Source organism: Amia ocellicauda, chromosome 4 (genome assembly GCF_036373705.1).
Source record: "Amia ocellicauda isolate fAmiCal2 chromosome 4, fAmiCal2.hap1, whole genome shotgun sequence".
Lineage (NCBI taxonomy): Eukaryota > Metazoa > Chordata > Actinopteri > Amiiformes > Amiidae > Amia > Amia ocellicauda.
Window position 1 is genome coordinate 7057473 of NC_089853.1, and position 24681 is coordinate 7082153.

At 46.3% G+C, this 24681-nt stretch overlaps 2 protein-coding genes across 2 annotated transcripts in view; one reads left to right on the plus strand and one right to left on the minus strand.

The window, feature by feature from the left end:
- The window catches only part of ano3 (anoctamin 3), a 92905-nt gene that overhangs the window by 16720 nt on the left and 51504 nt on the right, over positions 1-24681 (minus strand). The window contains exons 4-14 of the mRNA XM_066700790.1: positions 18470-18609; positions 17812-17973; positions 17472-17572; positions 17110-17154; positions 15271-15402; positions 13704-13810; positions 13052-13107; positions 11642-11763; positions 11289-11423; positions 9673-9769; positions 7981-8041 (exon numbers count right to left, since the gene is read on the minus strand). Of these exons, the coding sequence (XP_066556887.1) occupies positions 7981-8041; positions 9673-9769; positions 11289-11423; positions 11642-11763; positions 13052-13107; positions 13704-13810; positions 15271-15402; positions 17110-17154; positions 17472-17572; positions 17812-17973; positions 18470-18609 (1158 nt within the window). The remainder of the gene's footprint in view (positions 1-7980; positions 8042-9672; positions 9770-11288; positions 11424-11641; positions 11764-13051; positions 13108-13703; positions 13811-15270; positions 15403-17109; positions 17155-17471; positions 17573-17811; positions 17974-18469; positions 18610-24681) is intronic.
- Positions 476-7234, plus strand: LOC136747689 (mucin-15). The gene is made up of 4 exons (XM_066700789.1): positions 476-637; positions 3256-3929; positions 5169-5345; positions 6178-7234. Exons 2-4 carry the CDS (start codon positions 3278-3280, stop codon positions 6303-6305), a joined length of 957 nt encoding a protein of 318 aa, XP_066556886.1. The 5' UTR covers positions 476-637; positions 3256-3277; the 3' UTR covers positions 6306-7234.

Genomic DNA, 24681 nt, shown 5'->3' on the forward strand with positions numbered 1-24681 from the left:
ACTGTTAGCTGTAAAAACCCTGTAGAAGGATAGCAGCACCCTTGAGTGTGGCCTTGGTTTCAGGTGACAAGATGAAACCCATGGGCAGGTCTTCCGAGAAATACCTCGGGATGTCACCACTGTTTATTGGGGGGAGAGGAGAACACAAAAGTGACAAAAGCTCTGACGCACATCAGAATAGCCCAGAGTCTCCTGCTTCCCGATTTAACCCAGCGCAGAAATCGCTCAGGTAAAAGGTGTGTGCTGTTTATTTTGGTATCATGTATTAGGCATTATGTAAAGCAGCCTCGGTGACAGGCAGGTAACAGCCAACCAGCCGGCAGCAGAGCCACCTGTGGGAGAGTCTCCTCTTCTCCTCCCGCCTCCCTCCTCCATCTCTCCCTCCCTCCGCCTCGCCCGCACTGAGAGAATGCTGTCAGACGAACTTGTAGGTGTGAGTCGGGTCGCTGGAATCAGGTCCGTCCAGTTCTCAGTCTGCCTCTAAACCAGGAAGCCCCACCTGCCCTCCGCTTCTTATTCAGACTTGCTTCCTCTCTCAGAGACACTGCACACCTGCACCTGTTCCTAAACGCACATCGCGGGACACACAGCTGGGACTACACACACCTGGACCCCTCACCGTCCTGCTCAACCACAGGTATGTGTCCGACTTCAAAAGGGAGAGAGAGCCCTGGAGTCTGAACCTACTGGGATGTCTTGCCACAGACGGGCGACAGTTTAAGGTTTTATCGGAGGCTTTTCAACTTAAAGGGCTTCCTTAATTCCTCCCTTTTAATTCTGTTTCATTTCCCTTCATTTAAAAACTAACCAGTCTAGGGAAGGGAGAGGGCGAAGAACCAAAATAAGCGGAGCTCTTTTGGTAATCGATTACTCTGACAGGAATTTAAAACAAGTTTTGAACAACTGTTGATAGCTGGACCCAAACGATCTTGTTTACCTGTGTCTGTCTTGAAATAATTGTCCTCTGCTAACTTTACTGGCAGCAAACCAGGAAGAACGATTCGGTTTTATGTAAATATGGTTTTTCCTGACACTTTGGGAAATATATCGTCCACAAACATGCAAGGAATAAAGATACTGTAGTTATTTATTAATCTAATTAACTTTTCTTGGGTGGGGAGGCTGTAGTAATGCACAACCAACCATTAAAAGGTGGAACTCAGCTTCCAGTAAAGGGCACTGGGCTCAGAGAGGTAATTGCAGAACAGGATTATGCCATTTCTCAGGGTAAATAATCACGTATTATCCCCCTCTCTCTCGTAATCAACCACAGCCTCCCTTCAGTCCCTGAAAGTGCATTAGTGTGTCGTTGTCATCCTGATATCTCTGCGCTCCCCCGTTGAGCTGAGAGAGATAACACACGTGACAGCCGAGCGTGAGACCATGACACGAAGAGCGCAGAGCGAAACACAGAGCTACGGCCTTTATATTTTCTCCTTCACCCTGTCTGATAGTGGAAGCAGCGTGGGGGAAATTTGTTTGCAATTTAAATAGACAGCACGCCGCGAGTTCGGATAAATACTTCAGTGTCCTCAAGTGGGTGTGAGGAGGGGGACTACTAATAAATAAGAGCATATATTATCATGACTTATTAAAATGTACAGGATCTTTTAAATTATAGAATTTATTGACAACTACAATGCTACTCTAAAACGAAACCAAAGCAGCATCAACAACAACACAAAGCTGCTTCTCACGGTGAACATTATACACAAAATCACTGTGATTTCACTCGGGGTGGCTGACAGCAGGGTTTCGCTGCAGAGACAGATAGTGCTGTCTGACTAACTGAGGGATCAAACTGAAGAAAGCCAACCTGTTGAAATGACACTACTGCACCGTCACTATTCCACAGTTCACCAGACGCCAGCTGGGGTTATTTCACAAGGCAGATAAAGGGCAGACGGTCAGGGATCCCGGCTAAAACAGCAGGAAGGGAAAGTGCAGACAGATCCATACTTTGTATAGAGAGAATTAAGAGACCAATAGGAAAAAAACAAGGCCCAGAGATTTCCAGTTGCAAATGCTTCTGCTTTTTCCTATTAGAACCTTTGTTACAGTAACATATTTGGAGATTTTTATGGTCAGCAGCTGGAAAATATAGATATAGCATTTGTTGCGATTGCATTGTGGGTCTGTGTGTACAGTGTCACAGCGCCTCGCCTCGCTTTTAAACCACGGTGAGGAGAACGGTCTTGCTCACGAGTTACAATGGCTGGGGCACAGCGCGAGGGAAAATGAGTGACACACAGACATGGGTCCTTGAAGCTCTGGCGCCATTATTAAATTAAAAACAGAGAGCTGGAAACAATCACCTGGGCGCCTACACAAGGCCGATGAACTACACAACTACACCCAGATACCAGCTGAGTGCGTCAACACAGGGCTGAGGGAAGTATGTTCCCTCCTCGGACAGCAGTTCTCAAACCAGAACGGCCACATTTTTCATCAGGCCCGCATTTAGGGACCCAGGACACACCCCACCCTGAACTGCACCCACAGATTTACCAGACAAGCCTTCTTCTGAAAAGGCCTATGGAGAACAAATAAGATTGGAAGCCACGGTGCATAAACTGCAGCGAGAGACGTCCGGGAACGGGAAAATAATGCGCTTTCAGAGAAACACAAAAACTGAACTCAGTGGAGGCTCTGATCTCTGCAGATTTAACAGCCCACAGTTCAACCTCATAACAGACCACACAGGGGTGTCAGTCAACAGGGCAGAGAGGAGAGCTGTGCTCAATACGTGAAAGTAAGTGTAATATGGCATGATATCCGTGCAGTGAGGGTGGTGCTCTGCCCGCAATGTGAGTGGTTTCTACGCACCTACAGAAAACAATTAAATTAGGGCTGTTCTAATTGTCAAGCACTTGTTTAGGCTGAAATAAAAGGATTGAACTAATCTCAGTACGTGTCTTTATGGTGACTCATTCATAACAATCGGAGCCCAGAAATGACAACGCCTCTGTAATAATATTAATAATAATAATAATGTCACAGATTCTTTTAACGATGTCTAATTTCCTATAATCAGCAGGGTGGTCTTGGGATGCTTTGTTTCCCCTCTTATATTCAGAAGGCATCTTTCATCGTACACTGGGATGAGAAAATGTTTAGTCTGTCTATTGGCATTCACACAGTTGCCGTCTTTTTCTTTCCTCTTCTTCCAGCACATACAAGTACCTGTCAGGCGTGAGAATTTCCTTCTGTGAGAGTTAGCCATGTCTTTGAACGGGTCCTTTCCTGTCTTTTCAGAAGTCGTCCCTGAGAAAGAAGGATGGAGCCGCACTGGAGAGTCATCGCCGCGCTGGTCTTCGCCCTCCACATCTTCACTGTCGCACAATCAGAGAATATGGATCTGACTGACAATCTGGTGACTGAAAACATGACCAGTGGTCCTTCCCCACTAGCAAGCAACGTCTCCCCCATGCTGATGACAATGAACACTCAAGCAACGACACTGAACACGACCATATCTCCACTGGACGCTGGCGCAGAGCCGCCCTCGTCCCCCACCAGCTCGATGGAGACCCTGACCGCTAACGGCTCTCTGACGATGGCCTTCCCCAGCTTTCAAAACACCACTATGGAGCCAAACAGCACTGCCACTCACGACAACGCCACGCAGGTCCTGGACCTGATCACCACCCCTGCGCAGCCCGACTCGAACGCCACGGACCGCCCGGACCTGATCACCACCCCTGCGCAGCCCGATTGGAACGCCACGGAGGGGCCCAACGTCACGGACAGCACGGTCGACTACAACGCAACAGACAGTGGCGAAAACTCTACCATCCAGTTCGACACCCCAACCCCCATGCCCTCAGTGATGCCAACTGAAAATTTCTCCACCACGCCAGAGTTCAGTGACTCCGAGCCCTCCTTCACCACCACCTTCGATTCCTGGAACAACACTGAGCCGGTGAGAGGTGAGGTTCCCCCTTTTACAGCATCCTTTATTATTATTATTATTATTATTATTATTATTATTATTATTATTATTATTATTATTATTATTATTATTATATTTATTTATTTTCAGGCGCCCTTGTCCAGGGTGACTTACAAAATATAAGAGCAATACAAAGTGCAATAACACATTTTACATATAATGCCTGCAGTTTAGTCTGGTGCATTGGTAGGAATGTCGCCAGATGCATGTTCCCCTTTCAAGCTCATGTGTGTGCCACTCAGATCAATGGGTAGGTTTGTCAGAAATGCCAAGATCCCGCGTCATCACATTCAGTGTTATTAAGCATCATGTTATAGGGATGCAAGTGTGTGGTACTTTGTTCAAGGGATCTAGTCACTTTAGTCATCTTGTCTTGAAATGCAAAGGGCAATGCAGCCCGTACGAGTACAGGGAAGTAGCCTGGTGCTTTCTAAGATAATTAAATGAATATAAACTATTTGTGAAAGAAATTCTTTCAATTATATATATGCTACAAAACATTAGATCACAGTTGCTGCTCAGAAGTGAACCCGTATTTTCTCAGGCAGTCTTTAGTGCTGCTTTGTCCGGTCCCCGAACAATACCCGGTCTGTCTCTGAATCCCCCAGTCGGAGAGACTTGGCCAGGACCGGAGCCCAGGCGGAGCTCGACTCTTTCTGCTTCGAATGCAGAAACCAAACTGCGGTAGCAACTTGTTCACAGGCGGACAATTTCAGGGGAACGGGGCAATAATCACAGTGAGAGGACTCTGGCTGGGTCCGAGAGCCATTCTCCTGTGCCTCGGATTCCCGAGAGCCGGGTCACCCAATACCCGATGCTGAGATTAAGGGAAGATACGGGCACAGATCCAGGGGGACGTGGTGGGCCGGGCTGGACAGGGAGCCGGACTGTGTGAGCGGGAACACAAAGGGAGTTGGGTTTCATCGGGCTGGGGATTCAGAGCGCGGCCGAGTGACTGTAACTCGAGACTGAGGGGAAGAATAGAGGGATTGAAATGGGACTGGCACGAAAGCTTAGGAGCTCAGAGGAGAGAGAAAAGCATTTCAAAGGAAAGCTTTTATAGCCCGCCCTCAAAGAACTGCATTAGAGCATTTCTAAACTGCCTGCCTTCAAGTCCAAACAGACCAAACAGTGAACTGGAGTCGTTCCCCCTCAAAAGAAATCCTTTCCCAAGAGGTCTTATAAGATGTCCACCAACATGTTTTCCATGTTTCAGATCTATCACCCGAGTATGAGCAGCGCAGGGGAGGCGTGGCCCTAGGGGCCATCATCGGCACTGCGCTGGGAATCTGCCTACTGGGCCTCGCCATCTACATCCTCCTGAAGAACAGGAAGTCGAGGGACTTCAACCACCGGCGGCTGTATGATGACAACTTCCCCTCGAGTGACCCAGGTGAATATGCGAGTCCTACCTCAAGTCTCCCGATAATCATGGGCCCCTGAACTGTTGTCTCTGTATTTCCATATTCATTCTCCTGTGTTCTTCTCCTTCTCCTCCAAAGCTCAGAATGGGTTTCACTTGTCCCAGTCAGCGATTCATGCCAGGGGAGGATGTACTGATATACAACAGTGAGAGGGACTACTGGGAGTTTATAGCAGCATCCAGGGCCCGGTTTTATGCTACGCTCCAAAATAGATGGCTTTGCAGCTTGTTTTCTGTCCCTTCTGTTTATTTATTTAACAGTTTATTCGTTTAAATGTGAGGGCGGAGAGGCCCAATCCAGTCATGTATTTCAGAGAGCGAGAGAGTGAGTGCAGGAACCCAAAACTCTCCTGAAGACGTTGGCTGTTTTCAGACACAGACGACCACCTCCTGTTTGAGTAGAGGGTTAATAAGACCTGACCTAGATTTGTAAAGCCCCGGCATGAAAGCTTTCTGAGGCGTCCCACCCCTGGCTGACCTGTCATTACCGCTGTTTTCTCTCTGCCTCTGAGTTCTCTGACTTCAGAGGGTGTCACTAAGTTGGTGCGTCCGACCCGGCTGTGTTCTCCCTCAGGGGCTCTGTCTCTCAAGAACCCTTGAAGAAGCTTTCAGGAGATCTTCACTTGCCTGGAAGTGCAAAAGCCAATCTATAGTTGTAAAACAGAGGCTTTCTCAGGACGTTAAAGTGTCACTTTTAACGCCTCTAAAACAATGACGTGTTGTTTAGAAACAGTCCCACTTAGACCTACACACCCATTCTCATGTGTGCTTATTGATTTATCTCTCCCCCATTTGTGTCTAGTTCTTCGGCTGGAACCCTCAGTGGAACCTCTCGACCTGAGATACGGAGGAACATCTGCTTACTACAACCCTGAGCGTCAAGGGGACCACATCCAAATGTCCAACTTCCCCAGAGGAAAGATGGCCTAACGCACCAAACCCCAGTGACTAAGAGACTTCTTCACATCATAGGATAATTATTATAGAGTTATTTATACTGAAGCCACCTTACTAGGAACGCCTAAACCTGTTTGACACACGTTGCTGGAGAAGGAATCAAAAACACTCGGCCTTCTTCTCAACGCAGAAACTACAACAGATGCAGCCAAAGGGACGCTTGGCCTCAAAGCTCTTCAAGAATACCCAGTTTCTAAAGGCTGGTCTGAAGATCTATTTCTTTTATGTCCTCTGATCTTATGTATCTTATAATTTGCAGGGCTTGGGTGATGGTACAACAGAACAGAACTGAATTATCGCCCAGTGTTTCACTCTTAGGATACAAACCCACCAATACACACACACACACACACACGCACACACACGCACTTCTTATAAACGATTCCATAATTCTGTAAATCTATAGCGCACATATTACTTCAGACCGATGAAGTCATTCAGAACAGGTTTGCCCAACGTTGTCTAAATTAGGGCCAGGGAAAATCTGTTTGCACATAAACCTGACCTCTGTAGCAAATACACTGAGCTGTTTATACGGAGCTGTGGTTCACCGGCCGAGCGCTGGCGAGATGAGAGAGACTGACGGGGGGACCTGGACCTCAGGTGACAGTGCAGCGTTTGAAGCAATGAATTGATAAGCGGTGCCGTGCCATGTTTATTTGCCAAAATAAATCTCCCTTGTTCTTGCAGCCACAGCGATTAATGAGCGGTTGGTTATTTGCCTTTCGGGCAAATTCAACACCAAACCACTGCTTCTCCAACAGATAGTTATGACATGGAAAAGGCATCCTGTCTTCCAATTAAATAAATATACATGAATACATCCAGAATCATGTACTGTATTTCATATTGTTTTGCTTGGTGCCCACAGGTTTGCAATAAAGGATCGATAGTTTGTACTAGTTCTGGTGTAATAGTCATTAATGCCGTTTGTTGGGTGTGTAGAGAAGTGTTTCCAGCGACTGCAGAACTGACGCACCTTTTTAACACCGAATAACCTCCGGTCCACCCGCCCAACCCGTCAGGAGTTTTAAAACAAAACACACATTCAGTGAGAGACCTGAGGTCATGTGTTTCTGTCTCAATTCCCAGGAAACCCGAAAGGACACAACGTGACCACAGTGAGGTTTAATCAGGGACAGATAACCTACTGGTGTCATCCGCTGGTGTTTAGGGGAAAACCTCTGCTTTTGACATTGCAAATCTATCAAATAAAGATCCTGAACATGACCTGGGTGTTGGGCTGCTTCACTGAAAATGTCACAGATAAAACAAACAAACAAACAAACAAACAAACAAATGGTTGGGGGAAACTGGAGGAGAGAAAGGGTCAATTGATTCAAACAGGCTGATGAGACGTGCTTCTTTTCTTTCCTGGAAATCATATTATTTGCATACAGAGCAAAAAAGGCAAAACAGAGTGTGATAACTTTCACTTCATCGCGAGGGACACCAGACAAGACCGGCTGTAATTCCTGATATATATTTGCCACATTCTCTGAAGTGGATTCTTGAAACTAAAAGCTGAAAAGCAAAACAAACCGTGGCTGAAGAGTCCCGTCCCCGCCGTGACAATTTCCCTCTGTTTAGCAGCAGCCGTTAGAGAACACCACCATACAAAACTCAAAGGAAATGCCACTGTACTCACCCCATATTGCCATGAAAATAGCGAAGAACACGGTGCCTCCATTATCGAAGAGATGTGTGACCTGGAGAGACAGAAAGAACAATCCTGTTACTGAACACGCATCTGAATGAATAATATATACAGAGACACGAAAAAAGGACATTGATGGCAAAGCTAATGTAATGCAGCTGGATTAGGTAGTCACTGAGTGCTTGGTAAATTGAGAAATATATGTTTAGGCTATACTGGCACATACTGGTTTATTAATCCCACTGCAGAGTTTGTCATGTTGTGGAAAGCACCACTGCAATTTAACACTAGAGGGCACAGTGACATATCTGTTTGTGCATGAATCTAGATGTTTAAAGTGCATATCTGACTGACTTTTCTGCTTCATGTATATTTACTGGTTCCTATTTCAGACTCTACTGCTATCCCCTCTCCTGTGATCTGTTCCCATCTCTCAGTCCAGCAGCAAAACAACTCACTGCTTCATAAAGGGAAGGGGGAGAATCCCTGCTGCTTCCAAAATGCACAAACAGCTCTGAAGAGGGTTTGTAATGTTTTATTTTTGGATGAAGGCAGGATTGGAGTCACATAGCCAGGTTCTAGAAGACTCCAGCACACCCAGGTTCTAGAATACATACTGGCAATGTACTCTGGCTTCTCCTAAAAAACGCCATTCTCGGTTCTAGAAGGTTCTCGGACGCAAGGTTCTGGGAGAGTCCAGTTTGACCTACAAACAGCCAAGCCTTTGCCACCAGTGTCCTGGGGAACAGGAATACATCTCCACAGGGTCTGGATACCGGGAGCCGGAGGCGGGGGGCAGGACTGGTGTCACCCAGGCGCGAGGAACTGTGGCTTCTTTGGTTTATTTTTGTATCTATGCGCGCGCCGACAGGCTGTCAGTGACAATGCAGACACACAAGACAGCGCTGAAGGCCAAGCAAAACAAAACACAACTGAAAAGCCCATTTCTGACACATAGATTCATACAACACATTGATATACAGGATTATAACTCTCACAGCTGCAAATGTGAAGCAGGAGGGTCTTGTCACTCAGAATTTGCATTCATTATATCACTATGACACACTGAACACGGCTGGGGGAGGCTAACGTCCCACTACCGTGCAGTTATTACCAATGAAGAGGATTCATGAAGCAGCCTTTGATCTTGTGAAGACTTACAGTTTAATAGATATATAAACCATGGTGGCATTTTTTAATTAACAAACCGATAACCTTATTTGACCTTATTTAAGTTCAACTGACCGACCACACATGCAATATAGATGAAGCCGATATAACACTCATTCAGGGTTCATTCGCCTCAGTGAAGACGAGCTGGATTGTGAAGGAAAACAGGTTTGAGATATTTGGCAACATACCGAAGGCAACACATTTGGCGCCGTCTTTTTTGTTCTCTCAGTGGTTTTGAAACACTGAGACTCAGCCCAGAGGCGAGGTGTTGCGCTTAGGTCATTTGGTTGTTTTTTGTTTTTATTTTAGTCATGGTCTGTCAAGCCAGTGAAAACATTGTAGCATATTTTTGGTTGGTGGTAAACTTAAAACCTGTAACCCAACCCCAACGCCAACCCCACCCAATCATCATCGATGGCAAAACAGGATAGCTTGGTATAGTTTTTGTTTTTTGAAAGCCATGGTTTATATATATATATTAAACTGAAAGTATACACAAGGGGCTCTTACCTTGGCATAGACGCAGCTGTCACTCAGCTTCCAGGGCATGCAGTTGCGCTCACACAAGGGACACATGATGGTGGTGTTGGCCTCACAGATCTCTATGCTGTGTTTAAAATCAAACAAACAGTGAGAAATGAACCTCTGGGGATCGCCATACATTTCAGAGCTGGTGTAATATTCTACTATACGTTTGTTTTTTTATGTATTGATTTAGTTTCCCTTTGTAAGAGGATCTGTAAGACACCCTAACACGGCCCAGAGTTGTCGATCTTATTCGCAGACCATTCACAGCTTTCCTTCTCAGAAACAGAAATATGCAAAGCGGCTCAGACTGATGCAACTGCTAAAGGCTTTAATTGAACAAGCAGAGCAGGGCAGTGGAAACGCATGACGTAGCGCCTTGGACAGACTGCAGATCAATGCTGTTCCTGACAGAGGAAAAGTATTCTGAAGAGAAACAAACACAAACACAAAAAAAGCCTGTTAGCATTTCGATCACATTTTGAGAGTCTTCCAGGACGTTTTGGGGTCGATAGATATGACTGACTTCTGCCCGGCACCGTCTCTTTATGTTTAGCTTACATAGGAACTCTCTTTTTGACTCTCAAAAAGCACAGCTGTCTGAGGGGAGAAGACGATCACAACACTGTCCGACCAGCTGCAGCGGCAAATCTCTGACTCTGTGGATAAGCCTGTGTCTTAAACGTGTGGCATATAATGATTTATGTATCGGAGGGATTTTACCATGCAAACAACAGTGACATTTCCGCAGCGCTTCTGATTTATTCAAACACTCCTATGGTTTCTTATTGCGCTCAGTTGATAAAAAAAATACATCTTCCAGGCCAATGCATTTGAAAGATGTGTATACATGTGGTATAAGAAGATTAAGTGGTGAGATTTATATTACAGATCGAGCGAGGCCGTCTATACACGCACTGGAAAGCATGGGCGATGATACAGCTGTCCCTGTTGTCAACATCTTCAATAATAGGTGAATTTAAAGCCACATTATATCACATTCCCAAACTTTTAGTGAACTGTTTTGTAATAAAAGACGGTCCTGTGTATGGAATGAAACTACAAACGCTCTACAGCTCTGATACAGAAACCTGAGAGAAACATTTAGAAACGTGTTTAGAAGATTCTCTTTCTGAACTAGTCCCAGAAAGCCAGGAGAGACAACTCTCCCGAGACATCTCATCTCTCCGGGATGATCACATCCACACATCCACGAATTCCCTCCCATTGAACTTCCCCTAACCTCACGGACGCAGCCCCGCATCTACAGCCACCAGAGGGGGCAAAGCACCAGCGCAGAAGAACACAACAATAAAAGCCACATCCTGAATCGCTGCAGAAGGAGTTACCAGAGAACGACACCTCGGTGAATGAAGAAAAGCAGCAGAAATAACGGCCAAGAGTTTTTTCAGTGGAGCGCAATGTAACGGGAGTGACGGACCCCCGACGTGGGGAGGCTGGGCGCTTGATCGCGTCCAGAGGGAATGATGTCACTCTAACAGGTTTGTTATACACACTGTGAGCCCTGTTACAACAGCAGGTATGGGATTAAATAAGCCTCTCCTTCCAGGGAGCAGCGGCTGGGGGTCCGGGGGTCTCACCTCACTTGGCTGGAGTGCATCGTGAAGAAGCCGTACAGGAAGACGAAGAGGCCGACCAGAGCGGCAGGGATCAGCATGCCGGTGTACCAGCCGAGCCAGGCGAAGTACAGGCCGATCTTCTCCCCGAAGTACCGCCTGCAGAGAGAGGAGAAGAGAGAGAGGGGGAGAGAGAGGGGAACAGGGAGATGAGGCAGAAAGAGAGAGAGGGACAGAGTGGGGGATGGGTTGAGATGAGGCAGAAAGCGACAGAGAGGGATTGAGAAAAATAAAAAAAAACTTGAGAAACAGAGAGAAAGCGCGGCGCTGCCCTCCAGTGCTCAGACTCGTCTCTCTGTTCCCGGGCGGCGACTCACCTGATAAGGTCCAGGGGCTGGTACTTGTACCACATGCCCCAGCGCGCCCACCTCTCGTACAGCAGGTGCCGGTGGTTCTGGGCTCCGTGTGTCTTGATCGGGTGTCGGCTCCTGTGGCTGCCCTGCCCCGAACACAAAACAAAGCACTGAGAACCAGAACACAGCACTGAGACCCAGAGTGGCCCGGCCCCCGAACACAGAACACAGCACTGAGACCCCCCCCCAACACTTCATGTCAGAAAATGAAGATGTGCCAGTCCAGTCCAGTGAAGTGTGGTGCTGAAAGCGAGGGTCTCAGGTGCCACTGTGCAGCAGTGAGGGTCTCAGGGGCCACTCTGGAGGAATCAGGCCTGACAGCACAAGATATACACATTGTGATGCATCTCCTTTCATAACCACTGAGGACAGAAATGGGGCCTCTAGTGGTAGGAGAGACAGGATCACAATGGCCATGACTAGATAGGATAAATAGTGTTCAGTAGAACCAGAGGGACGCAAATTGTGACTGGACGGTCTGCAGGACCTGTGACGGCATATTCATATGACCGATAGCTCCAGAACTCGGAGAGTGATTTCAGCTCCTAATTAATTCAATTAAGCGACTGCAGGCTCAGATGAAACGGAAACCACAGAGTCCTGCGGCGGTTCCAGAGCAAATCAATTCTAATTGAGCTGGGCTGCTTTGCATCGTTTTCCTCATTAACAGCGATAGTCGACTTCTCACACAGAGAGGTTTGTCACGAGTAACGGAGAAGTTCATTCTGTTCTGTAGAAACATGCCTGAGTGAATACAGTTTAAGACAATGATCACAGTGAGGCGCGGTGGCATTAAATTGTTGATCTACATTCTACAATATCACAATGCCTAATTGCTTTAGCCAGTGGGCAATTACCAACATTATTATTATTATTATTATTATTATTATTATTATTATTATTATTATTATTATTATTATTATTGAATCACAGTTTTTATGCAAACGTGAGGTTAAAATGACATCATAATGCTGCACTCTGAATGCAAATCACTACATATGAGGCATACAGAACTGTGAATGTGAAATAGTGAAATGAATATCAATAGAAGTGGGTGTCCTACATGGCATATCTTCACAGTAAGAGCAGTTAGTGGCACTGCTGTGACTATGTGTGTTGTACAGAGAGGAACAGCCCTCCTGGGCTCCTGCTTGACACACACAGAACCACACTGACGACTGATGATACGATCAGATGGGCTGTGAACCAGATGACAACATTCGGTTTCTAATGCTCAAGACATGGTCTTGCAGTGGCCATACAGAGCAATGGGTCAGTGTTGGACCCTCTTCACCACCAGCAACAACCAGCACCCGCCTGCCTGGATATATGGTCCAACCCCACTACAGTTCATTTGGAAATAGAGATCGTTACCTCATGTGGAGGGAAGGCCGCCTCATACGTCCCGTTGCCTCGTAACCGGTTTATTCCTGCAGGGGACAAAGGGACTATTTATAGCACACAAAAGAGTAATATTACTGATAGTAAAACTGAAACCTCAATCTGTCTGTCTGTATTAATATCTACACATAATAGTATCAGACATTTTCTGTGTCTGTGGGAGGAAAGTAAAATAAAACTTTGCTTATTGTCCCTGTATGAAACCCCGTGAGAAGTAGGCGTCATCATTTTTAAATGTCCAGAAGTGCAGACCTGAGATTGAGACCCCAAGTGCAGTCCAGTGTGTCTCAGAGCACAGAGGAAATCTAAACACATCAGTTATTTAAAAATGCTCCATTCCTCACATCACCTTTGAGAAGCTGGTTTGGGAATTATCTCCTGTGTATATTCTACCCCAACCACATTGTAACAATTTTGGGGTTTTCAGGTCATTGGCAAGATAGGGAATCAAACCTTGGTCTCCTGCGCCACAACACAGCGATCTTAACGCATCACTGGCCCTGGCCTGTTAATGAAGCTTGAGATCACTACACTATTAATTGGGAATTTGGAAAACATGTCAGAGTACCTTGGACCAAGAGGGAAACATATGGGGCCCCATGCAGGTCACAGTCCCAGCTCTTACCCATTTTGGACTTGCCGTCCTCGTATTTGGTGCGTTGCAGTACATGGTGCACAATCCTGCTCCTCGTGGAGTTGGAGAAGAAGGTTTCTTTGTTGTTGATTGTAAAGCTGAAAGACAGACAGGATATCAGTCGACGCACTGGACAACTCCACTGCACCAGTGTGTAAAACCGTAACTAGACATTTCACATTTATTTTAGTGAAGGACTTAGTTTTTTAGGAACTGACCACCAGAAGTCCCCATGAATGTGCAACACACACCTTTCCAATTAAAACAAAGACCGAAAGCCATTTCTGCAAGCGCTTCAACACAGACATCTTGTTGAGAGATGTGTGGCAGGTTCCCGTCCCAGTAAAACCCACTTCAATGCTGGGGAAACTTCCTCTAATTTCAAGAATGATTTGATTTTCAGTGAGTCACATTTTCAAAGCGAAAGGGAAATGGTAAAGCAACCACTGTCACCTCTCCTCTCACCGCGTAACCCACATCTGTCTCCTGCGTGACAGCCAGACAGGGCTGCGATTTCAGCGGCATACGGTGCCATCTGTCAACCGGTGACTCACACTTTCTATTGCAGCGTAATGAGAATGACAAAAATAAATGAAAACATGTTTCTTCCCTGGTGAAAACTAGGAGAGGTGACTTAGCAATCTCTCCTGAAGTGACAAAACAAAAGTGCATGAGCACATCGACAGAGGATGTCAATCTGCTCAGAGACGGTGAGTTATCAGCGCTTTGTGCCAGGAGAGCTGATGAAACGCCTCCCATCTGAGTCGCGACACTTTTTCCTTTCTTACCATCAACTTTGTTCACATTTTCTTTTACCAAAAGGACCGATTAAAGGCATAGCAATAGAAGAAAAAAGAACCAAAAGAAAAGAACAAGACAAATCCTCGGGTGTTGAAGGAACAGGGACCAGGACCGTTCTGTGAGCTCCTGGTCCCACACCACAGCGGCCACTCGATAACGTCCAACCCAGAGACCCGTGTGCCAGTGGTCGTCCCAGGAGGAAGGTGAGCAGATCCGCAGGTAAACAACTGCGGCAAAGTAACAGCGGGAAACTGTGCCGCCGCCGAGAGACAGGACTCTGCATCTGGCACTGATTTTCACATCTGGCTCCATTTCCTTGATTTATCGATTGATTTGTTTGTTTGCCTGTTTGTCCTGCTCTTCCTCGGCACAATCAGAGATCGAGACACGCGATGCAGGAAGATGTGCCTGCCGCTCGTAACCCCTTAATCCCTAAAATCGGATTCTGGCTCTATGATCTCCTGGCAACGACTGAAACCACGTGCCCGAAAAACTAGGCAGGAGAGAGGGCAGGATTTCCCCGGGAGCCCAAGACTGAACCGCTGCCAACCGGCTGTGTGTGAATAGATTACAACACAATAACAGTAAGAAAAACAATAATCAAGACAATACCAAAATAAACAAATCCGCATCCTGATACAATCCTAATCCTTGTGCTCTGGTACCCTGTAATTTATGAGTGTTATTATGACTCTCGTTGGTTTTAACCATCCTGAGACAAACACTACGGGGGTTTGCCGGGGCGGCGGGGGCGTACTGGTGCATGCGCGCTCGGCTGAAGGGGGCCGTGTAGCAGTCAGTCTCCTCCAGGTCGGGCAGCGCTTCCTTGTCCAGCTGCATGGGGTTGCGTGGGAGCCAACTCTTCAGCTGCCGCCACCTCCTCTGAAACCTGCGGAGAGGGAGCAGAAGAGAGGTGGGTGTCGGGGGGTCTGCAGACCCTGGAGTGAGTCCTATGATGTCTATTGCCCGTGTTTGGACCGCAGTGTCTGGGCTACGACAGCGCAGTCCGTGACTACAAAGCAGCAGGTTAACGTGGATCAGAGACTACAGACTGAACGGACGCTTGAGGAGCAGATATTGCGAATGATGGATGTGAAACTGTCGATCTTGTCATGTGTTTTTGTTTGGGTTTGTGGAGTTGTGGTCTGTGTTTGAGGCATTGTGGGTTTCCGCCGGGTTAAAGAGCAACACGTGAGTCAGCGCTCCTGTCAGCCCCGGCCTCCTCTGGGGTTTCCCTGCGGTCGGGGAAGCCGTGCTGGCTGTCTGTCTCTGGGGCCGGACTGTCAATCACTGCTTTGGCTAAATATGCAAGTGTTTCCATAAAGCTGTGTTTCACCGGCTGTACATTTCAACGCACCCCAAATATTTATAAACTATAAAAACACTCAAACACTAAGAAAACAAACCGCATTATTCATATCGCACACAGCATGCCAGAGAGTTCGACTGATGTTTCTCTGGCTCGGATTGCTGTAGGTTTGGTGAAAGACAAAATAAAAAGCACTTTCAAATAATGGTAATGATTTAATTATATATATATATATATATATATATATATATATATATATATATATATATATATATATATATATATACGCTCAGAAATCATTTCTGCAGTTTCTCTCACATCAAAGAGGAAGCAAACAATATCTGCACTTTTCATCTCTCTCTCTTCATCTCTCTTTCACGGCCAATTAGGAAAACAGGAAAAAAAAACACATCTCTCTTCCACGGGAGGTTATTACCTCTTGAAACCGCCTTTTACAGCTTGCTGAAGATGACAGCTCAGATTACTTATCAGCTCTGATTACGATTTTAGCTAAATATGTGGAGTGGAAGGAATGCACTTCAGGGAACGAGCTAAAAATGAGACCGAACAGGAAGTATAAAAATCAAAAAAATCATATAAAGACCACAAGGCAAACTATATACAGCCAAAACAATTCCTGGCAATTAAGCCTCTGCTGAAGGCTTTATAGTTCATTATCTGGGGAAACAGCTGCTAAATACGCTTGGAGGCTTTTACAGAGGTTTAATGATGCTGGAGTTATGGAGTGATATGAGCACATTGCTCCCAACCCGACTCCAGCTTGGCACCGTGTTCCTGGCCGTCTCAAACCCGGCCTCAGTGCAGCCCTCCGCAGTCTGGATAGTTTGAGAGAGAGTCACCCCGCCGAATGATTGCTTTTGTGAGGAGGATATTGGCGTTTAGGAGTCTGTAATCAAGCTGACAGCTCTAATGCAGCTGAAACTAACGCGATTATGTTAATGAAATTGTGTAATACGGTTAACAGCCCGGAAAACGTCCATCTTGTAATGTGGTGAGCGGCCGCGGGGGCACGAGGGACGAGGACAGACCGGGACCTTGACCAGCAGGTGGTGATGGGAGGTCGTCTGTCAAACTGAATCGGCATCAGTCACCATCTGCATCTGAACACTGACTATAGCACACGCCCTTGTGGTTAGTGTGGGTAAATACAAGAGAGAGGAATGTGTGTGATGATGGTGTGTGTGTGTTTGTGTGTATACTTTTGCTAATTCATTCTCTCAAATGAAGTAATGAATAAATTACCGTAAGCTCATACCCCCCACCTACCTGCCCATGGATTTGCTTTTCCAGTCCTTGAAGTAACATTTCTTCCTGAAAGAAGAGCAGATGACTTTGTATGAACAGCAGTTTAGTGACTGGCGTCCCCTGTACACATTGACACACACATTGCCAGGAAGCACACAACAAATATCTGAAGTATTACGTTACATTTCTTACAGTGCAATTCTACTTTCTCACCCTCGGCTGCGGGGGACAGTCCTAAATGAACACCACGACACATCAGCTAAACACATCGACACTTCTTATAAAACAAAGCAACGCTTCGCTTGTCTGTGTGACATCGACTCTCTCAACACTGCGCTCGTTCTCCGATGCGGTTTTGTTGATGTTGTTTCTGGGGGAATTACCGGAACGGCATCCGAATGTTCATCTGCTCCGCGTATTTACACAGCGTGTCCCAGGGAGCGTGGATCTTCACAAACATGATGTCAGTGTTGGTCACTGACGGCTGAAAGAAGACAAAAGACAAACCAACAAACAGTGAATTACAGCAATATTTCATGATCATCTTCAAAGGCAAAGATATTCACAATTACACTCGGTGTGCCAGAACATTTAAAAAGAAGAAAGTATCTTACAATTTTTGCCTCCCTGTTACACCAAAAGATGATTCTGAGTTGGGGGATGTGGAAGTGGTCTCTCTGTCGGACAGACAGGAGACACACAGATGAAGCCACAAGCTCTTACCTCCTTCTCCAGCATCAGGCCTTCTGCTCGCAGGTTCCTCTCGAAGGTGCACCTCTTCTCTACCTGCAGGTTGGACTTCTTGTACACCAGGATGTAATCGATGCGCTTCTTCCCATCTCGGAAAAACAGCCCCGAAGGCACTGAAGTTTCAGGGTTACTCTCCTGAAGTGCAAACGAGAGAGCAATGAGGCAAAGAGGCCGAGGTTTGTCGTGTGGCACAAGTCCAGGGGTCCTATTGCGGATGTCTACACCACAAAAACCTGCCTCATGAATAGATGCAGCACAAAGAGATGGGAAGGCCATGCCGAAGAGCGATGTGTGTAATCTGACACTGAATACCTGATGTTTACTGTGCTTACACCTGACAGCTGTGAGCCTGACCTGAGGACGCAGGCACCCTCTCTACCCTCTGCCCTGTAGGGTTTCGGGAATACTCCTCCACCCATCTGTTATCTCACTACACAGGTCAAGGGGGGGTGCATTGAGCCAGGAGGGAAGTGCAGGGAAGTGTGGCAAAGGGGAAGTGACAACCTATGACATCACAAATGCTGACCTGCCTCTGAGACAGAAGAGATCAGCCCCACCAAACCGAATCACTTACATGCCGGTCTCGGCCACACCCCTTTAGAAAACACGACACGTCGGGCGAAGGAGGTACCTGCAGCGACTCTGTCCGTGTTTCCAGTTTCCGCCGGGCGACGTTCTTCTGGATGAGCAGCGACTGGTCCGTCCGGGAGTCATACCCCCCCAGCTCCGATTCCTCTGCGTACAAATCCTTGCCGCCATCTGCCAAAGCAACTGACACACAGACGGACAGTGAGGCTCTTTGCTGTCGTCGGCCCACACAGCCTGTCATGGCCATTCATGTTTACGATCGCAGACGCAAAGTTAGGGAATGAAACTGGGCCCCTAGAAACTGGACACACCTGGGGATTGATCTCATTCTCCTGGAGATCGGGAGACAAAGCCTGAATTGGTACATATATGCAGTCTAATCTTTCCCTTCCCATCTCTTGGGTTTTATATTTATTTCGGCTCAATAAATGGATTAATTACTGTTTTTGTTCCTCCTGTTTCACTTCCTTCAACGCTCAGAAGCTCAGGTGAGAAGCCAGTCTGTATCAATGCTTCATGAGCCGTTACTAACAGGTTTTTTCTCCAGTTACTATAATGGTTTTGGCACCTCATAGTGTGCAGGGTTTTAAATGACTGCTGATGTCATCGCTATTGTGTTTCTTGTTTTCCTTGAGAAGAAGGCTGTGATTGTTTTGTCTGAGGGTGGCTTACTGTGCTTTGTTTGCAAATACAGATTGGGAGTGAAAACCCAATATCTACAGCCATCCCATCGTTCCCTCAGGGGGCTGGCAGATGTGAGGTGATCCGAGCTATTCCAGTGTAATGATTTTCCCTCTGATGCCGTAAAGACGCAGCCCTGAGCATCTTCCTGTTCTCTAAACCTCTTGTCCTGATTATTACTGTGTAGTGGCACAGCTCCACCCCCCACATCAGTCCGGACCTTCCCAAATGTGCATTGAATAGAGAGACCAGGAGGGCCTTGCCACACTCCACCAGCACCGCTGAGATCTCACCATCTCAGGATCTCATCTGATCAGTGATTTTGTGTCAAACCCCCAACAGACTTTCACAGCATGGGAGGGACTGACTGCCTTGTTCATCAGCACTCCTAGGTCGCGGCTCCGATGACAGTTTGGCCGCAGTAAGACCAACCCCTTGGACACAGTAGCTTAATAACAGCAACACGTATGAAGAAACACACCAATGGAACAATAAAACATTTTATTTACCCGCAGTGCCCTTTTATTGGAGATGTGAAAGTCACTGCAAATATCCGGGCTGCCATAAATCAATTTCTGGACCGGGAGATAAGCCTCTTAATCTGTGAAATGCGAGTTTCACGCCTGAAGACCGCCATCCAGCTCTGACAAATGACTGGGTCTCCCCATCTCTTTTTAACGAGCCATTAATGAGCATGAATGACAGCGAGGATGGCCATATTTCACACCTGTAGACGACGGTGCCATTAATCCTCTGTAAATATCAAGTCAACACTCATTAGTTTGTTACTGTCCGAGTGGCCTTTTCCCAGGATTGTTTCTCATCAGGCAAATCAGTTTGTGCATTTGACATTTAAAGAACTAAACACGAAAGAGATGCACATACAGAAACATCTGGGAAATATCACCTGGCTTTCTGGTTGAATCTGTCATCCAACTTATGGAATAATATACAGAGACACGCATTAATACTACAGCTACTACTAATAATACAGCAATGAAAAGAGCTTTAGGACACGGTCAAGGTCAAGCAATACTTATACTGGACTGATGTAGTGTATGTGACTGTTATTTAATGTTCAGACTGTACAATGCACTAGTTAGAGCTCATCTGGATACTGTGGACAGTTCTGGGCTCCACACTTCAAGAAAGATATCGCTGCTCTAGAGGCAGTTCAGAGGAGAGCAACCAGACTTATTCCAGGTCTGAAGGGAATGTCCTACTGAGAGACTGAAGACCTGAACCTTTTCACCCTGGAACAGAGGAGACTACGTGGGGACTTGATCCAAGTCTTCAAAATCATGAAGGGCATCGACCACATCAAACCAGAGGAGCTTTTCCAGATCAGCAGGGACACACGCACCCGGGACACAAATGGAAATTGGGCTTCAAGGCATTGAAGACAGAAAACAGGAGACACTTCTTCACACAGAGAGGCGTCACAATCTGAACAAACTCCCCAGCGATGTGGCTGAAGAGACAATTTGGGAACATTCAAAAACAGACTGGATAGGATCCTTGATCACTTAGTTATTAATGGACACCAAACGAGCACGATGGGGCGAATGGCCTCCTCTCGATTGGACACTTTCTTATGTTGTTATGTTTCTTAATATTTTAAAGAAAACACATCTGCTTAAATGGCTGTAAATCCTCACTGCTGATTGGTTGTCAACCATATGACATATGAATGTATTTCTTTTTTAGGTTTTTAATGAACACATTTGTCTACCCATTTTGTACAACAAACAGTAGACAGAAAGAGTAAAGCTAAAAGCCCGAACATGGGGATTGCCCCAGTTTGATTTCTCACAGTGAACTGCATTGGAAATGTCTCTTTTCCCAGGCCTGCTGCAATAAACAGATAGGTACCTGCGTCTCATTCTCACGATCCTCTTCCATTTGGCTGACGTCGTATGTGCTTGTTTCAGTCTCGTTTGCCTGGCGCAGTGCGGAGTAGCGTGGCTGTGTTGGAGCGGGAGATGCCTGATGGGGATAACTAGCGCAGCATCGGTGCACGGTGACTGGAAACACTGGAGGGAAGAGAGGCGCGCCGGTGCAGCTGACAGATACGAAACACTCAGACGCATCTGGAGTCAGCATTTCATTATCATTCTCCTTCCAGTGTGCCACTCTAAAGCCGCGAACAACATATGCTCTTAAAACGCGGCTGTGAAGAGTGGAATCGCACACCGCCGGCGGGGAGTCGCGCGCGGCCCAGAGATCCTCCGCTACAGCGCTGACACTAGCACTCACCAGAGCAGAAGTTGAGGCATCGCTGAGCTGAAGATGAATTCTTATGCACCCGTGTCTCCGAGGTTGTGAGATCTAATTACACTGCCCATCAAATCAAATTTACCTGCCTCAATTATCCTCGATGATCATGTCAGGCCATCTGCGGCTGATTATGCATGTCCTAAACTACAAATCCTCACGATTATGAGCACATGGCTCAGGGATTTGTGAGTCTCCAGCCCTGGATAAATACGCACCGCCTGCCTGTGATGCAACTTGAAACAGAAGGATAAAATGTTTAGTGTAGGAGGGGTTAAATTCCCTGTCTCTTTCTGGTGGGGAGGGGGATTCGCTCTGAATTTACGAGACCGTAAGAAAACCACCACTGCTCAAGCTCGGGAGCGGTGATTGAGGAGCATGGTCCCCGAATGCTGCCGCGGTCATTAATCTCTGACGCAGTGGCCTTTCCCAGAACGCATTACACCCCCGTCCCCCCGGAGTCACGCTGGAAGATTGAAGAACTCTCCCCAAGAAAAGCACCTCTGCCATCACCTGCCGAGCTTCATCTCAGTCTGGCTAAAAAGCCTGCACATCAACAGAGGTTTAGACACAGATAGGATGACAGGCAAGCAGGTAGATACATCATGTCTGCAGGACGGACATGCAGAGAGACTGATACACAGATACGATTACTTATTACATATTTAAATTTGCCACAAGATTGAGCTCATTAACAGTTTATCGTATGTACATATTTCTTTCTCAGCTCAGTGAATTACCTGCAGATTCTCCATCTTTCCACAGTCGTAAAGTCAGCACTTTGTTTTAATGGGACACCACTGAAATAATATCCTGTGTCGTACATCATAGGGAGGGCCGACAAGATGGATGGTTTTACAATTATATTAGAAATAAAAGCACGACTCCTGCTGCACTTGTCTTTATGAGAACAAGATATTTTCAGTTGAATACAATGAATTATCAATAAACAAAATATATATACATATATATAAGTGTCTGCTTGCGTTTTGCCTCGTGCAGTGCTTCACGCTCTCAAAGTAATGAAAACAAATCATGTTTTTAATATAACCTCTGGGGGGAGAGTTAAAAATCCAATTACAAAGTCATAACATAACAGTAAAACAATTTGATTCTAAATTCAGTTTTTATGATATAATTTGCCACAGATGTCAAACAAACACATATTACTGCAAAAGCCTGGATTATGTCTTTATTTGTTCATTAAATCTTCTCTGGCTTTTCCACAAATATATATGTCTGCGTTTGGTGAGATTGGTGGTTTTATTAACGTTAACTTTTACAAACCATGAAAGAGTCAAGACAAAAATATTATCTTCCAAAAGGTACAGGTGGAGACTCTACACAATTGTAGGAAGAGATAATCATGATACGGAAAACAGAAAATGAAACAATTTTTCCCACTTAAATGTAGTATTAAAAAACCTTGCGGTTATCAGCGGCCCAAATAAGAAATTATGTTTTGAAACTGTGTGTAGAGGGGCTCTGAGACTTTGCTTCAGATAGCTTCTCCTTTGAGTTCTCTGGACAGTGCGTCTTGTCCATGGCTGTCCCATGTGGACTTCATACTTCATAGAGTAATGCTTCCCAAATGTATTTCAGCTTCCCAACCCTCAGCCAGGATGTGTGGTTACATTAAAGACAATAAACACATGCGCCTCCGCTGAAAACAAGTGCTTTCTCTCACGATCGCATGCCTCAACATGTTTCTCATGAATGATAATCACTGCAGCTTTTTCCAAGTCCAAGTGATAATGTTTAAGCTGCATCAAAGCCCACTAGATACGGTAATGGGTTTACATTTTATGGTTCCTGTTTTCAAAGATCAGGATTCCAGTACCACGTTTCAAAATGAATCAAGATCTGGTTCAAAGCAGTGGAAAGCACACGCCTCCTCCCCACTAGAGGACCGGGACGCAGGGGGCCAACAACAGAGCACCATTAATTGCATCTATAGCGCCCCCCGACCCCTCCTACTCTACACAAGACAACAACACCGGGGTGAGTTTAGAAAATCCACTGGAGCTATTTTAGGATAAGCTGCGGCACAAACCGCTGCTTTTCAATCTCCTGCTCGGAGCCCGTCTGTCCGTGTCACACACTGCAGCAATTTTCTGTCTCTCTGATGGGATCGTCTGTTTCGGGGCAGCTGCCGGGTTCGGATCGTCATTAATCTGCTTATTTGTATACGTGTCTCTGTCCACACCCAGCTAGTGTTGCCACAATCCACTGGCCAGCAGTCACAGGATCATCGGTGGTGTCAGTGGCGTTCAGCGCAGAAGCCCAGGAAGCGCAAATCATAACTCACAGCAAGCTGGGAACATTGATGGTGCAACTGGACAGGACAGGTCACGTTTCAGCGCCAAACGATTTAGGAATAAACCGTGAATCCTCTGAAACGCTGGGAATATCGCGGGCCGAATAAGGAAACGCAGGCTTCAAGGGCTTGGCTGATTTAAACACATTTAGTGGCCATTCGACAAAATGAGTGGAGAGAACAGCCTGCCCAACAACATCACATCCTCCCCGCTGTGCACACCTCTGCACTCCTGCTTTAATTGGACAACAGCGCTCATCAATTCCACCGCAATCCCCGCTCTGCGCTCTCCCACATGTGTCAAACATATGGAGCACATTTCCCTGGTAAAAACAAGTTTAATTGGTGTTAAACAAACCCTCTACTCCATTGACCTTTAGTGTGTCAGAGGCAATTTCCAGTTCCTAAATCATGGGGATACGCTGAGCCTGTGCTGAGCTCCGCGGCTCAAGATAAGCATTCAATGGGTTCAGTTTGCAGAGTCTTCAGTCCTGCACTGACACCTGACAAGAGTCACATGACTTATTTGTTTCAACTTCATCTGTGCTCTTTTATTGTATTTGTTTACTACACTCTCCTCCAGAGCTCCACTGAAGGATGAGACGGTTCGTGGGATGGCATGATTGACGGACTGGTCCACACATGTCGCAGGCTGGTGTCCAACTCGCCTCTGAATAATCCGAGACGCACATGAAACACCCTGCCAATTAAATTAAACCAGGCATTGAACATATGATGAAGGCAGGCGAAGGCAGATGCGTTTAAGACTTGTTGTTATAATAATAATGACAACAATAGGTCATAATAATGTAATATAAACACATCCAAAGAGGTGCCTAGGTTGTCATCTTCACTGGGACAGAGTTCACTGTAAGTGCCGGCTGTGGACGCTAATCTCCCTGTGGATTACAGACCCAGTGGATTAATTCCACTGCATCCCATTAATCCTCCCAGTCTACTTACACACAAAAAAAGGATGGATT

What these genes read in the sequence shown, in the direction of transcription:
- LOC136747689 (XM_066700789.1), top strand. Translation starts at nt 3,278, where the DNA reads ATGGAGCCGCACTGGAGAGTCATCGCCGCGCTGGTCTTCGCCCTCCAC. An exon ending in CAACACTGAGCCGGTGAGAG is followed by an intron (nt 3,930 to 5,168) that starts GTGAGGTTCCCC and finishes TCCATGTTTCAG; the next exon opens with ATCTATCACCCGAGTATGAG. An exon ending in CTTCCCCTCGAGTGACCCAG is followed by an intron (nt 5,346 to 6,177) that starts GTGAATATGCGA and finishes ATTTGTGTCTAG; the next exon opens with TTCTTCGGCTGGAACCCTCA.